The sequence below is a fragment of the Octopus bimaculoides genome, chromosome 1 (genome assembly GCF_046866305.1).
Source record: "Octopus bimaculoides isolate indiv1 chromosome 1, ASM4686630v1, whole genome shotgun sequence".
Lineage (NCBI taxonomy): Eukaryota > Metazoa > Mollusca > Cephalopoda > Octopoda > Octopodidae > Octopus > Octopus bimaculoides.
In genome coordinates this window covers 18,369,806-18,384,238 of record NC_142928.1, presented here as the reverse complement: position 1 = coordinate 18,384,238, position 14,433 = coordinate 18,369,806, and the positions used below count along the sequence as shown (strand labels likewise).

The 14,433-nt window shown below is 38.0% G+C and overlaps 1 protein-coding gene across 7 annotated transcripts in view; it reads right to left on the bottom strand.

The window, feature by feature from the left end:
- Positions 1-14,433, bottom strand: part of LOC106873471 (DNA polymerase alpha subunit B) — a 52,015-nt gene that overhangs the window by 33,010 nt on the left and 4,572 nt on the right. For 3 of the 7 annotated variants that reach the window (XM_089348857.1, XM_014920853.3, XM_014920852.3), the window contains exon 3: positions 244-448. In XM_089348857.1, coding sequence (XP_089204983.1) covers positions 244-316 — 73 coding nt within the window. In that variant the 5' untranslated portion in view covers positions 317-448. Of the gene's footprint in view, positions 1-243; positions 449-1,167; positions 1,470-14,433 lie in introns of those variants that run through there. The other 4 variants (XM_089348878.1, XM_052978647.2, XM_014920854.3 and 1 more) reach the window with 4 other exon arrangements.

Here is a 14,433-nt window from a genome sequence, read left to right as displayed (position 1 = left end):
CCAGTTACAATCCTGTCGGTGAATCAGTTTCAATCGAAGATTGAAACCGACTCGTCGACCCAACTTTCATCGAAGACTTGCACTTATTTTACGCAAATAATACTGATTTGTTTTGTATAAGTACGAGGACAGATATTATAGAGAAATATACATTAATAGTACTAATTAGTGTAGAATTATTTGCCTGTATAACACGCAACTAGTCAATAAAACAATAACTGTGATATAGCAATTTTCACTTACGTTTATCCAAAACATCATTTTCGTCATCTTCCAGCTGAAATTTAGATTTCAGTTCTTCTGATAGAGTTCCCATCCTGTCTTAAGCACAGATCTAAAAGATTCCTTTATCTAAATGCTTCTACACACAGATGGATCCAAAGAACAAATTACCCGCGCAATTTACTGCGGACTTAAATTCTCGTCATTTAAACACATACAGCATAATCTTTAAAAAAAAGCGATTGTGTATTAATATGCAGAGTTGTACATAACATATTGAAAAAGTTAAAACAAAGAGTTAATGAAGGAATTATTCCAAATAAAACTATTTTCTTTTACCGACTGAAATCTGATTTTGACAACAGAAGAAAATATAGATCCGCAGCAAATAGATATCTGTCAAAATTGTAGTGTTTGGGAAAATAAATAATAATAATAATAATTGAAGTATAACTGGTGGAATGGATCGAAATAATCTTTAGTTTGTTCAAGATAAAATAAGTGATGTCATGAACTTCATTTAGATTACAATAATTAAATAATGTCAGTACATGATCGGTGATGTTTATTCATTAAGAATACAATAACAATATAAGTGTCGAAAATGCACACACACTCACTCGGTTACACATTTTATACAGAGAATACTGGAATTTTTCTCTAAATTTTCAGATTAACACCCGCACGATTTTCACTAGGGTATTAGGGTTAGGGTTACGGTTAGGGTTTTAGGGTTATGGTTAGTGTTTTAGGGTTAGGGTTAGGGACGGAATTCCCACCCTAACACCCTAGTGAAAATCGTGCGGGTGTTAATCTGAAAATTTACCGAATTTTTTTCTAAATTAAGTTTTACGAAGTCCCCATATAAATCGCGGTCTTGCCGTGGGTTATCACTGGGATATGGTGTCGGAAGAGCGAATCATTCTAATAACAAACACTTCATACTTCAGTAAGATAGAACTCCGGCGTCGTTAGCGGCTCGGCTTCTCCAAACGTCTCGAATGCTGCAGGTTAAAATAGATAATTCACCTACAAATTACAATATTTTCAGGATCTCATTCAGTTACAACACTAACGTAACCAATCCCATCTCTTCCCCGACATTTAGTTTTTGTGATAGAGAAAAAGCATCATTAATAAGGGCATCACATACTTCTAACCCAAAGGCCGAGGGTAAATCCATTGGGCCTCTTTCCATTCTCCTTGGACAATCCCACTAACTTCAAGACTGAGAAAAAATTTACTCTGGCTTGGGCTCGTATTATAATAAAATTTATCTCATAATTATAAGGGGAGTTCGCAAAAGTCCACGCCTAAGAGAAAATAAAATTATTAATCTAAGAATTTTTATTGTTGAAACAGGTATTCATCAGCTTCCTTGAACCTCAGACTTTACTTATATATAAGTGAGAGAAAATAATATTTTTTAATCCGGCAAAAGGCCAGAAAGTTCGAGGAGGGGATAAGTCGATTACATCGATCCAGTGCTCAACTGGTAATGGAAAGACTTCCGCCCGTACCCCCACCCATTTTGTCCCAAATTTGTTTATTTTTGTAATTTTTTTTACAAAAAATCCCCGTTTTAGGATACGGAGGTTCCGGAAAATTGCCAAAAATTGGCATTGTGAAATTCCCCACCCCCTAATTATCTTATTGACTTTGATGGGATGAAAGGCAAAGTAGACTTCAGCAGAATATGAACTCTGAACGTAAAGAGGGGAAACATTCTGCCAGCTTCCCATCTTAATGAACTTCAGATATTAAATCCTATCAGCTGAAGTGGATTCTTCTGGAATTAAATTTATAGATATAGCTTGCCTTTATTTTTCTGACCGACCCTTCCCTTCAAGACCAGAAAATGCTTCATCTCCCAACAATGCTCCATTCAGTATTACTCATAAATCAGATACAATAATGCCGCTGTACATACATCCATCCTCAAGCACATGTTTGTGTGTGCGCGTGTGCGTGCGTTTGCCTGCGTACGCGCGTGCGAGTGTGCGTGTTAGATGATGATGATGATGATGATGATGATGATGATGGTGAAAGACAAGTATCTGAAATGTCAGAATTCATTCCTCTTTTTTTTTTACACATTAAATTAATACATTTGTTAAATCTTGTTCTTTCCAGGGCTTTCTCTTTAATTTCCCTTGTAAGGTTTAAATCAATTTAAAAAAAAAAAAAACCCACATGCCAGAGATGAGATGCAATGGAATCAAATTCAGAAACTTGAGCTTCCATAACGAAGTTCTTAACCATATAACCATACCTGTATCTTGTAATGTAGGTAGAGTGTTCCAGGTGAGAACTGAACCCATATTGAGAACTCAGTTCTCAGGAACATTGTTACATGTAAATAAAAGTTACATTTATAAGGGAAAGTTACTGAAGCATTGTCATACTCTCTCTCTCTCTCTCTCTCTCTTTTACTCTCTTTTACTTGTTTCAGTCATTCGACTGCGACCATGATGGAGCACCGCCTTTAGTCGAGCAAATCGACCCCAGGACTTATTCTTTGGAAGCCTAGTACTTATTCTATCGGGTATTTTGCCAAACCGCTAAGTTACGGGGACATAAACACACCACCATCGGTTGTCAAGCGATGTTGGGGGGACAAACACAGACACACAAACATATACACACACATACATACATATATATATACATGTATACGACGGGCTTCTTTCAGTTTCCGTCTACCAAATCCATTCACAAGGCTTTGGTCGGCCTGAGGCTATAGTAGAAGACACTTACCCAATGTGCCACACAGTAGGACTGAACCCAGAACCATGTGGTTGGTAAGTAAACTACTTACCACACAGCCACTCCTATTCATATTTTTCTGAGAACTTTCTGTGTCAGCCCTCTCTTTGCTTATCTTTGTTTCTAAGGCATCCAGCCTTAGAAACCATGCCTAAAATGAAGACTGTAGCCTGGTGCAGCCTTCCAGCTTGTCATTGTCGAACCATCCAATCCATGCCAGCATGGAAAATGGACGTTTAAACAATGATGATGATGATGGTGATGACGATAGTGGAGGCAGCAATGATGACAATGATGACAACAACGACCCAGAAGGATGAAAGTGACAACTGACCTTGGCCTGATTTGAACTCAGCACAAGAAGAAAAATGTATCTTCAATCATATTTTAAGAGAAAAAAACGTAACGAAAGCCTTCAGCTCTGTTTCTCATCTTTTGTTCATGTCAAAAGTAAAGCAAGTAATATATACCAAAGGCTGCTACTTTGCTCTCATGGAACCAAAGTCTGACTTTTTACTTGTTTATATATTTCAAATTTGTTTGTAAATAAAAACAAAAAAACAATTTTAATGAGACTTTAACGAAGACATTGTTTAAATTATTATTGGAAATATGACTTCAAATTGACAAAATTTTTGTATGGTGTCTAAATCATTGTGAATGATAAACCATAGGGTTGAAAGAAACACTCTGATACAACATCAGTAGTAGTAGTAGTAATAGTAGTAGTAGTAGTAGTAGTAGTAGTAGTAGTAGTAGTAGTAGTAGTAGTAGTAGTAGTAGTAGTAGTAGTGGTGGTGGTGGTGGTGGTGGTGGTGGTGGTGGTGGTGGTGGTAGTAGTAGTAGTATTAGTAGTAGTTAAATGTTCCAGTCTTTTCTAAGCTGAAAGAGAAGGGGCAGTACCCAAGAAATTTTCAACTACCCACTTTCTCCCTACTCGTCTGGTTGTTTTAATTTGAACAGCAGCATATTGATTTATATGGATGGGGTATCAATACAAGAAATATTTGAAGCTTGCAGCATTGGGAAAGAATGCTTGAATGAAGCAGTATATATAGTATCAGATAAATTTGGGGTTTTTTCTTTTTTCTATAGGGCACTCCATTATCATGTCTGAAAAGAGGGAAAAAATCTATTCAGATTTCAAAAAGAGAAACAAAAGTTGTAGAGGAAGAACAGAGCTACAAAACAAAACAAAAGAACACTAAAAACATTATGATATAAATATTTTTCATATTAATTCAAATGGAAAAATATAAACAAACAAATTGATCTGACAACCCAATATTTACTGCTGCATCTATGGTGCAAGGAGTACAGCAAGGATGACAAATAGAGGAAAGGCAGGCACATCTGATAGGAGCAATGGATAAAGTTATGTAGTTTACTAATTCAAAAGAGCAGATGCTGTTGAGGCAGTAGTAATAAAAGTGGTTAGAGAGAGGAAACAGCACATTTTGCAAGCATAGTGGTTATGATGTGTTGGTGAGTGAGTCTGTATCAATAACACACTCAGCCTTCTTTTAAAAGTGCCCTAAGGTATTTGTATATGTAGCAACAACACTGTTCCAGATATATGAACAGTACTCTAAAATGGGTCAGGCTTGAGCAGTGGTGAGAGGAGCAGCAACTGATCAGAGCTGAAATATTTTCTCATCCTCCCTGGAGAAGACATGAATATTGACTGTAACTAACCTTACTTCTTTTTAATCCATTTATCTAAAATATACTGGATATATATTCTCTTGAACTGATATATTTCTGATTGCATTTCACTTTGATAAATATTCAGTGAACTTACAGACCATTTATAGAAGATTTCCTTCAAATATTTTCTTTATTTCTCATAATCAATTGGTGCTATACTCTTAAATATACATGTTCAACCAGTTTACCTTTGACATTTTGTCGAAAATTCATGACATGAGTTCATGTGAAAGAAATATTGTGCACATTTGTCATTCACTCATTGAAGACAATAGACAGAATTAGAAAGCTGAAACATCACCAGATCAACAGTCATAATATCCTACCCTACATTGTTTTGAATAAAACAAATTAATTATTTCTACAAGTGGTTGGTTGTTCATCCGCTTTCAATGATATTCTATTTTAATAACATTTGTAAAATAATAAATATTATTGTTTAGTTTGGGTGTGCAGGATAACAGCAATGACCTTTACAGACCCTTCCAGACTTATGAGGTTGTGGTCATTGATGAGGTCAATATGACAGATTTTTTTTTATCTTTTATCTTTTATTTGTTTCAGTCATTTAAACTGCAGCCACATTGGGGCACTGCTTTGAAGAATTTTAGCCGAATGCATCGACCCCAGTACTTGTTTTTTTAAGCCTGGCGCTTATTCTATCAGCTTCTTTTGTTGAATCACTAAGTTACGGGTCCATATACACACCAACATCAGTTAAGCAGTGGTAGGGGACAAACACACACACACACAAATATATATACAATGGGTATCTTTCAATTTCTGTCTACCAAATCCACTTTAGTCTGCCCAAGGTTATAGCAGAAGACACTTGCCCAAGGTACCATGCAGTGGGACTGAACTAGGATTCATGTGGTTGGGAAGCAAACTGCTTACCACACTACCACACCGGTGCCTATGTGCAGTTTGTTTTTCAAAATTTTCTATACTTTATATTAAGAGGATTTCATTGAAGTATCTTCGTGTGATTACACTTATGTTTGCTAGAGTTAAAAATCCCATATTGCTTAGTATTGTGTACCTTTTCGCCCCCATAAGCAAGCAGTTTGAGAAGTAGGGGTTGATTAAATACTGAGCTTGAGAAAACCTATCAAGCCAAGTGAGATCATAGTTGTGGCCGATGCTGGTGTTATGTAACTGGCACTTGTGTCGGTGGCTTGTAAAAGCACCCTCTACACTCTTGGAGTGGTTGGCATTAGGAAGGACATTCAGCTGTAGAAACCATGCGAAATCAAATTGAAAACTGGTACAGCTCCCCAGCTTGCCAGTTTTCAGTGAAACTGTCCAACCCATGCCAGCATGGAAAACAGATGTTAAATGCTAATGATGATGACGACAACGACGACGATGATGATGATGATGATGGATGATGCATTGAAATAAGAATTTGAGTAATGTTTTGGACATGAAGGTGGTACTCCAGTATGGTCACTGATTAATGACTAAAACCAGTAGAAATAAAATAAAATACACTGTCCCCAAATATGTTCTTCGTATGGAGTGAAAGCTAAGATTTAATAAAATGAATTGTTCCTCAACTGCTTGTTTAACCATTAGCTTAATCAGCCATATATTTAAATTTTATTTTTATTAACCCATTACCTACCAGTGATCTCATATGAGATCACTTAAAAATTACAAATTTCGTAATTATCTGTCAATATTTACACATATCTAACCTTTTTGCTATATCTACTAGGTATATTTCTCTGATATTCAAATGAGGTTTGCTAATTTTTCACCCAATATAATCAAGCTCCAGTGTCTGCTTTGGCATGATTTCTATGGCTAGATACCTTTTCTAATGTCAGCTACATTACAGAGGACAAAGGGTACTTTGTCAATCATCTCTCCCATGATTTGTCAATCATCTCTTCTACCAACATCCTTTCAATGTCCGGCATCTGCTGCAGATGTACAGAAATACAATTGGGGAAGCCAGTTACAAAAGCCAGCTCCACCATCCACTCCATCACTGCTCCAGTAAACCCTGCTATGCCCACCAACCTCCTAATCTTGCTCACATAATTGTCTATCTGCTTGTCAGTCCATCTCACTCTCCCAAGCCTGCTGTAGGCTTTAAAAGTCCCCCTCTGTGTACGTGTCCTTCAGCCACTCTTCAATTTTTCTGCTTTCTCTTGGTCCACTTCATCCATCTCCAGGTAGAGAATCAGTGCACTGCCTTCTAAGTACAATAGTATAAAGCTAGCCACATCTATTCCCTGCAGCTTCGCCACGAATCTCACCTTCTTTATTCAGATCACCACATTGCCTTCCCCAGTGAATGGTCTCACCCCATTACAACCAATTCTGAATTTTGTAGCCATTGCAAAAATAAACAAGGAAGAACAAGAGCAACAGAAAAATATTTTTAAAATCCACTTCTTGGGCGTATCCTCACAGCTGGTGACAACATGCTGAAATAGCTTGTGGTTTGAAGGCACGTAAATCAAGTCGTTCTTACTTCAACATGCAATCAGGTATGTCAGGCAGATTGTTCAATTGTTAATGTGTTGTCATGACCTGTCTTTGCCACGTCTAGCCTCTGTTGCCAATAGCATGAAAAAGAGGGAAACTTTTCTTCACACTCGCTGACATGATGTCATCTCTCCCCACTTCCAGTTTTCCTTCTACCACAAACATAATGAAATAATTTTGTCCTTATTAAGCTCTGTTTAGAATAAATTAACATGAACTTTATCAGACCAAGGGCAGTCTTGAGCAGGCTGGTACCTAAAGAGTTAAAGTTTTTCAACCTATTATATATATGCATGTGAGACCCTACCTTATTTTTAATCTCTAGTTTGCCTGACTGCACAAAAAACAGGTTCCACTTCTACTTCATGGTTGAGCGGTTAGTAGAAGCAAAGAAATCCCCATTATTAATTAATAATAAAAGAGAAGTAAGGCAGTGAGCTGTGACAAAATGCTTAGTGGAATTTCATCTGTCTTTACGTTCTGAGTTCAAATTCTGCTAAGGTCAACTTTGCCTTTCATCCTTTTAGAATTGATAAAATGGGTACCAGTTAGACACTGGGGTAGATAAAATAGGTACCAGTTGAGAATAGATGCAAGCGCTAATTTATAAAAACATGTGACATATTAATAAAAATCTGTTAATGTACAACCATCCAGATATCTGAGTACCTTATTATTTTTACTAATATATATGTATATATGGAGGCGCAATGGCCCAGTGGTCAGGGCAGCAGACTTGCAGTCATAGGATCGCGGTTTTGATTCCCAGACCGGGCGTTGTGAGTGTTTATTGAGCGAAAACACCTAAAGCTCCACGAGGCTCCGGCAAGGGATGGTGGCGAACCCTGCTGTACTCTTCCACCACAACTTACTCTCACTCTTACTTCCTGTTTCTGTTGTGCCTGTAATTCAAAGGGTCAGCCTTGTCACACTGTGTCACACTGAATATCCCCGAGAACTACGTTAAGGGTACATGTGTCTGTGGATTGCTCGGCCACTTGCACATTAATTTCACGAGCAGGCTGTTCCGTTGATCAGATCAACTGGAACCCTTGACGTAAACGACGGAGTGCCAACAACAACAACATATGTATATATATATATATATATATATATATGTATATATAATATAATATAGGATAAAATCTTTATAAGAATTTATCAAGTAGTCAGCATGAAAAAACCCCATAAGGAAAAACCCCATCGTTTTTTTCCATAAATATATATAATTTATATAAGGTTAATTTTTGAAAGTTGCATTCCCTCGCTTTCGGTAAATATGTGCTTATTTTTTGGTAGTTTTGACTTATTTAGTCCCTCTAAGCGTGAGGCATTACTATATAGTAAATGCCCTTATATAAATTATATATGTATATATATGCATAGGTCTTTTTATATTTTTTTTTGCTATTTTCATTTTAGTTCTGGATTTCATCATACACACACACACTCACACACATGTCATATGCATACACTCCCATGTGTATGTATTAATATATACCTTTATTTGTTATGTTGTTTTACCACTCTATCAGGTGACATGGACTGTTTTATTTCCCTCTCTATTTCTCATCCATTCATATTGTCAGTGAGTTACTAAGTGAGTCACACAGTCACACAGTCTGACAGTCAGGCTGCTCATTCATATTTTCTCTATTCATTCCTTTACTTGTTTAGCTTTACAAATACATTCTTTTGCATATCTTTATATAAAAATAAATATCTATCTAGGTGCAGGAGTGGCTGTGTGGTAAGTAGCTTGCTTACCAACCACATGGTTCCGGGTTCAAGTCCTGCTGCGTGGCACATTGGGCAAGTGTCTTCTACTATAGCCTTGGGCCGACCAAAGCCTTGTAAGTGGATTTGGTAGACGGAAACTGAAAGAAGCCCGTCGTATATATGTATATACATATGTATGTGTGTGTGTATATGTTTGTGTGTGTGTATATGTTTGTGTGTCTGTGTTTGTCCCTCCCACCCCCCAATATAGCTTGACAACCGATGCTGGTGTGTTTACGTCCCCGTAACTTAGCGGTTCGACAAGAGAGACCAATAGAATATATACTAGGCTTACAAAGAATAAGTCTTGGGGTCGATTTGCTCGACTAAATGCGGTGCTCCAGCATGGCTGCAGTCACATGACTGAAACAAATAAAAGAATAAAAGAATGTAAAAAATAGCAATTCAGTGAAGGAGAAATAGTAAGAGTAATAGCCATGACTGAAAGGGAGTGAGAGAAAGTAATAGCAATGAGAGAGAGGAAGTGGCAAAGAGAGTGCTGTATATTTTCTACCATAACAATCTACTATAATAATACCCTTGTGTATTTCTCTGTCACAATCTATGAATGAGAAGGGAAGGGGTGATCCACCGATGGAAGTGGGATGGTAAAACAACAGGGCTTCAACTCTGTGTGAGTATATGGGTGTGCCTGTAAAAGGGAGGAATGTGAATGTTTGTGTGTATGTGTATGTGTGTGTTTGTGTAAAATATATTTATACATTTGCGTGAATGTATATGTGTTTGTGTATATTTATTTAGAAACATACATAGAAAATAGAATTACAGATACATGTGCTTTTACACATACATATCATCATCATCGTTTAACGTCCGCTTTCCATGCTAACATGGGTTGGACGATTTGACTGAGGACTGATGAGCCAGATGGCTACACCAGGCTCCAATCTGATTTGGCAGAGTTTCTACGGCTGGATGCCCTTCCTAACGCCAACCACTTCGAGAGTGTAGTGGGCGCTTTTACGTGCCACTGGCACAAAGGCCAGTCAGGCGGTACTGGCAACGGCCACGCTCAAAAAGGTGTTTTTTACGTGCCACCTGCACGGGAGCCAGTCCAGCGGCACTGGCAATGACCTCGCTTGAATGATTTTCTAACGTGCTACCAGCACAAGTGCTAGAAGGCGATATATATATATATATAAACAGACACACTTAAAAAGGAAGGGAGCAAATTGTGATAAAGTTCACTACAGATGGTGCTACACATACATATAAATGTATACATATGCACACACGCACACACACACACACACACACACTCACATAGTGCTGAAGAACCGTTTGATTTTATTTTCACCTTTTTGTACCCATTTTTATATATAAAATACTACAATTAGCTGTCATTTTTGATGGCACGGGGTCACCTAGTTCTAAGTAATGATAATGAACCATGCCAGCATGGAAAGCAGACGTTAAATGATGACGACGATGATGATGATGATGATGATGATCTAGTCATAACAATGTCATTGCATATCCGAGGGAAAAACCCCGGTCAATGCTTATCTGACATATATTTTATAGATTAGTCAGAGAAGGAAAAACAGCGCACATGATAAAAGTATTCTTTTTCACAAGATTGGAGAAGAGGGTGGAAGAGGAGAATGTTATGTGTCATCGGTTTTAAATTTTGACACAGGTCTGGCAATTTCAGTGTGTGAGGGTAAATCAATTATCCCAACCCCAGGGCTCAGCTGGTACTCATTTTATCCATCCCCAAAAAGAATGAAAGGCAAAGTCAACCTTGGCAGAATTTGAACTCAGAATGTAAATACAAATCAAATGCTGCTAAGCATTTTGCCTGGCATGCTAATGTTTCAGCCAACTCGCTGTCATAGAATGTTACACTTTTACTTGTTTCAGTCATTTGACTGTGGCCATGCTGGAGCACCGCCTTTAGTCGAGCAAATCAACCCCAGGACTCATTCTTTGTAAGCCTAGTACTTATTCTATTGGTCTCTTTTGCCGAACCACTAAGTTACGGGGACGTAAACACACCAGCATCAGTTGTCAAGTGATGTTGTGGGGACAAACACAGACACACAAACATATACACACACATACATATATATATATATACATATATACGACGGGCTTCTTTCAGTTTCCGTCTACCAAATCCACTCACAAGGCTTTGGTCGGCCTGAGGCTATAGTAGAAGACACTTGCCCAAGGTGCCACACAGTGGGACTGAACCCGGAACCATGTCGTTGGTAAACAAGCTACTTACCACACAGCCACTCCTGCGCCTGTAATATTAGTTTCAAATTTTGGCACAAGGCCAGCAATTTCAGCCGGTGGGGTTAAGTTGATTATATTGACCCCGGTGCTCAAATGGTACTTATTTATCAACCCTGAAAGGATGAAAGGTAAAGTCAACCTTGGTAGGATTTGAACTCTGGACATAGAGGTGGACAAAATACCACTAAGCATTTTGCCTGGCATGTTGATGATTCTCCTAACTTGCTGCCTTAGAATGTTGTGAAATATTGTACATAAGTAAGCAATAAAATTAAGCATATTTCCCAAAACCAGCATGTTTATCATCATCATCATTGTCATTTAATATCCACTTTTCATGCTGGCATGCGTTGGACCTGTGAATTAATTAATTAAACTAATACGTTAACTTATTTAGTATTGAGGACATTAGAAAATTGATTAGAATTTATCATCTCTCAATGTATGGTGGCATATGGCCTAGTGGTTAGAGCAGTGGACTTGTGGTCGAGGGATTGTGGGTTCAAATCTCAGACTGGGTGATGTGTGTGTTTATGAGCGAAACGCCTAGGCTCCATGTGATTCTGGCAGAAAGTAATGGCGAACTTCTACTGATTCTTTCTCCACAACTTTCTCTCACTCTTTCCTCCTGCATCAAGCAGCTCACCTGTGACGGACCGGCATCTTGTCCAGGTGGGAAACCTATGCGCTGATGAAACTGGAAAACAGCCCTTATGAGGCAGGCATGGCTCAAGAAGGAACAAACAACCACCACAACAGCCCTTAATGTCCACTTTTCAATGCTTAGATGGGTCAGACAGAATAGAATTTGTTGAGGCAGATTTTCTATGGCCAGTTGACCCTCCTGTAACCAGCCCTTACTTGTTTCTAAGCAAGGTAATATTTCTCCATGGCCAGACATGGTTTTCACAGAATACTGTAAATGAACAACATCACTTGTATGGCAGTGAGGCTCATTTTCAACCATCGCATGATGTCTAGACAAGGACACACACACATGCACAATGGACTCCTTTCTCTTTCTATCTACTGACAGGGCTCCTTTCACTTTCTATCCACTTACAGGGCTTGGATCAAGCCCTGTAAGTAGAAGACACTTGCCCAAAGAACCATGTAATGTGACCAAACCCAAGATCACATGGTTGGGAAGCAAGTTTCTTAACCACACAGCCACACCTACATTGAGAAAAAGGCATTAGATCAATGACTAATGTTTTAATAGTTGTTGATCTAATGCCTTTTTTTTTCTCATTGTGTGAGTGTGTGTGTGTGTGTGTGTGTGTGTGCGTGTGTGCCTATGTATACATTTATATGTATGAGTAGTACAGTCTGTAGTGAAATTTGTCACAACTTGCTTCCTTCCTTTTTAAGTGTGTATGTTTATATATATATATATATGTGTGTGTGTGTGTGTGTGTGTGTGTGTGTATGTGTAAAAGCACATGTCTGTAATTCTATTTTCTATGTATCTTTCTAAATAAATATACACAAACACATATACATATACGCAAATATATAAATATATTTTAGACAAACACACAAACATTCACATTCCTCCCTTTTACCGGCACATAGAGTTGAAGCGCTGTTTGATTTTTGTTTTACCATTGACTTTTCCCCATCCCACTTCCATCAGTGGATCACCCCTTCCTTTACCATTCATACAAGTAACAGAGATAACTCTGGACATCTTTCTGTATTATTAGACCTCTGCAATAAAGTATCACAGATTAGATGTCTAATTGACTTTGACTATATTCGAAATCAGAATAATGAGCTTACACAGAGTTTGTGATTGAATTTGGTAGGCGGAAGTAACTGTCGTGTGTGTACATGTGTGTATAAGTGCTTGTGCCTCCTAACAGAGTGTTTATTCACTGCTGAGTTTGTATATATCTCCAAAATTCTAGAATATCAAAAGGAAAACGAAGACAAAGACATTTGTATCAAATTGTGACGCTTAATAAGAGTTATTAATTCAATTGTCATCCATGATTTGAGTGTTATTAGTCATTTTAACAAATACAATCAACTCATATACAACATGAATGATTAAGAGAAGCACTTAAATATATGGAAGGATAAGTTGAGAGTATCAACAAATGATTACTGTCTCATACATTGCTTGATATGCCAATATAATCTTGTCCAAGTAACACTTGGGTACAAGCAGGGGTGGACTGAGAGTATTAAGGGCCCTCGGGCATAACTGTTTACCAAGCCCCTTAGTGTTGATATCAGTAGAGTTAACATGTAGAGTGTGGGCCCCTCAGAGCTCCAGGCCCTCGGGCAGTGCCCAATTGACCGATAGCTCAGTCCACCCCGGGGTACAAATATATGAAGCCCAATATACCCATCATGACTACCTGTGTGTGACATGGTGATTTCATGTTAAGATAAACAATACATGACCTTGCAGGTAGGGCCCAGTTAGAATTTTCTTCAGGATGAGTAGCCCATCTCACTCAAAAGGCCCTGAATAAGGGTTATTTAAGGATGTTGAATGAAACACCCATGCTTCCAGAGGTGAATAATTTAAACCCTGAGAATTCCTCTCACCACATGGCTATGATGCTCCCCAACTACTTCTGCTCATGATCAGAGATGCGCATATTGTCAGCCACCAAAGAACATGCTCAACTGGTTATGGTCAAACAACTGACATGAAAATCTGTGATATTAAGCAGAATATTTGCTGTAGCTCGTCTTTTTACACACTGACAAACCATGTACATGATAACACTTCTAATCATTATTATTATTGTTGTTGTTATTATTATGGCGGTGAGCTGGCAGAATCGTTAACACACACTGGGTGAAATGCTTAGTAGTATTTCATTTATGTTCACAATCTGAGTTCAAAATCTGCCGAGGTCAACTTTGCTTTTCAAGCTTTTAGGGTTGATAAATTTAGAACCTGTGAAACACTGGGGTCAACATAATTGACAAGCCCCCTTCCCCAAAATGCCAAAATTTGAAACCATTATCATTATTATTAAGGCTGCAAGCTGGCAGAATCATTAGCATGCTGGGTAAAATGCTTAGCGGCATTTTGTACATCTTTATGTTCTGAATTCAAATTCTGCCAAGGTCAACTTTGCCTTTCATCTTTTCAGGGTTGATGAATTAAGTACTAGTTAAACACTGGGGTTGATGTAATCGGCTTGCACCCTCCCTCAAGATTTCAGGTCATGTGCT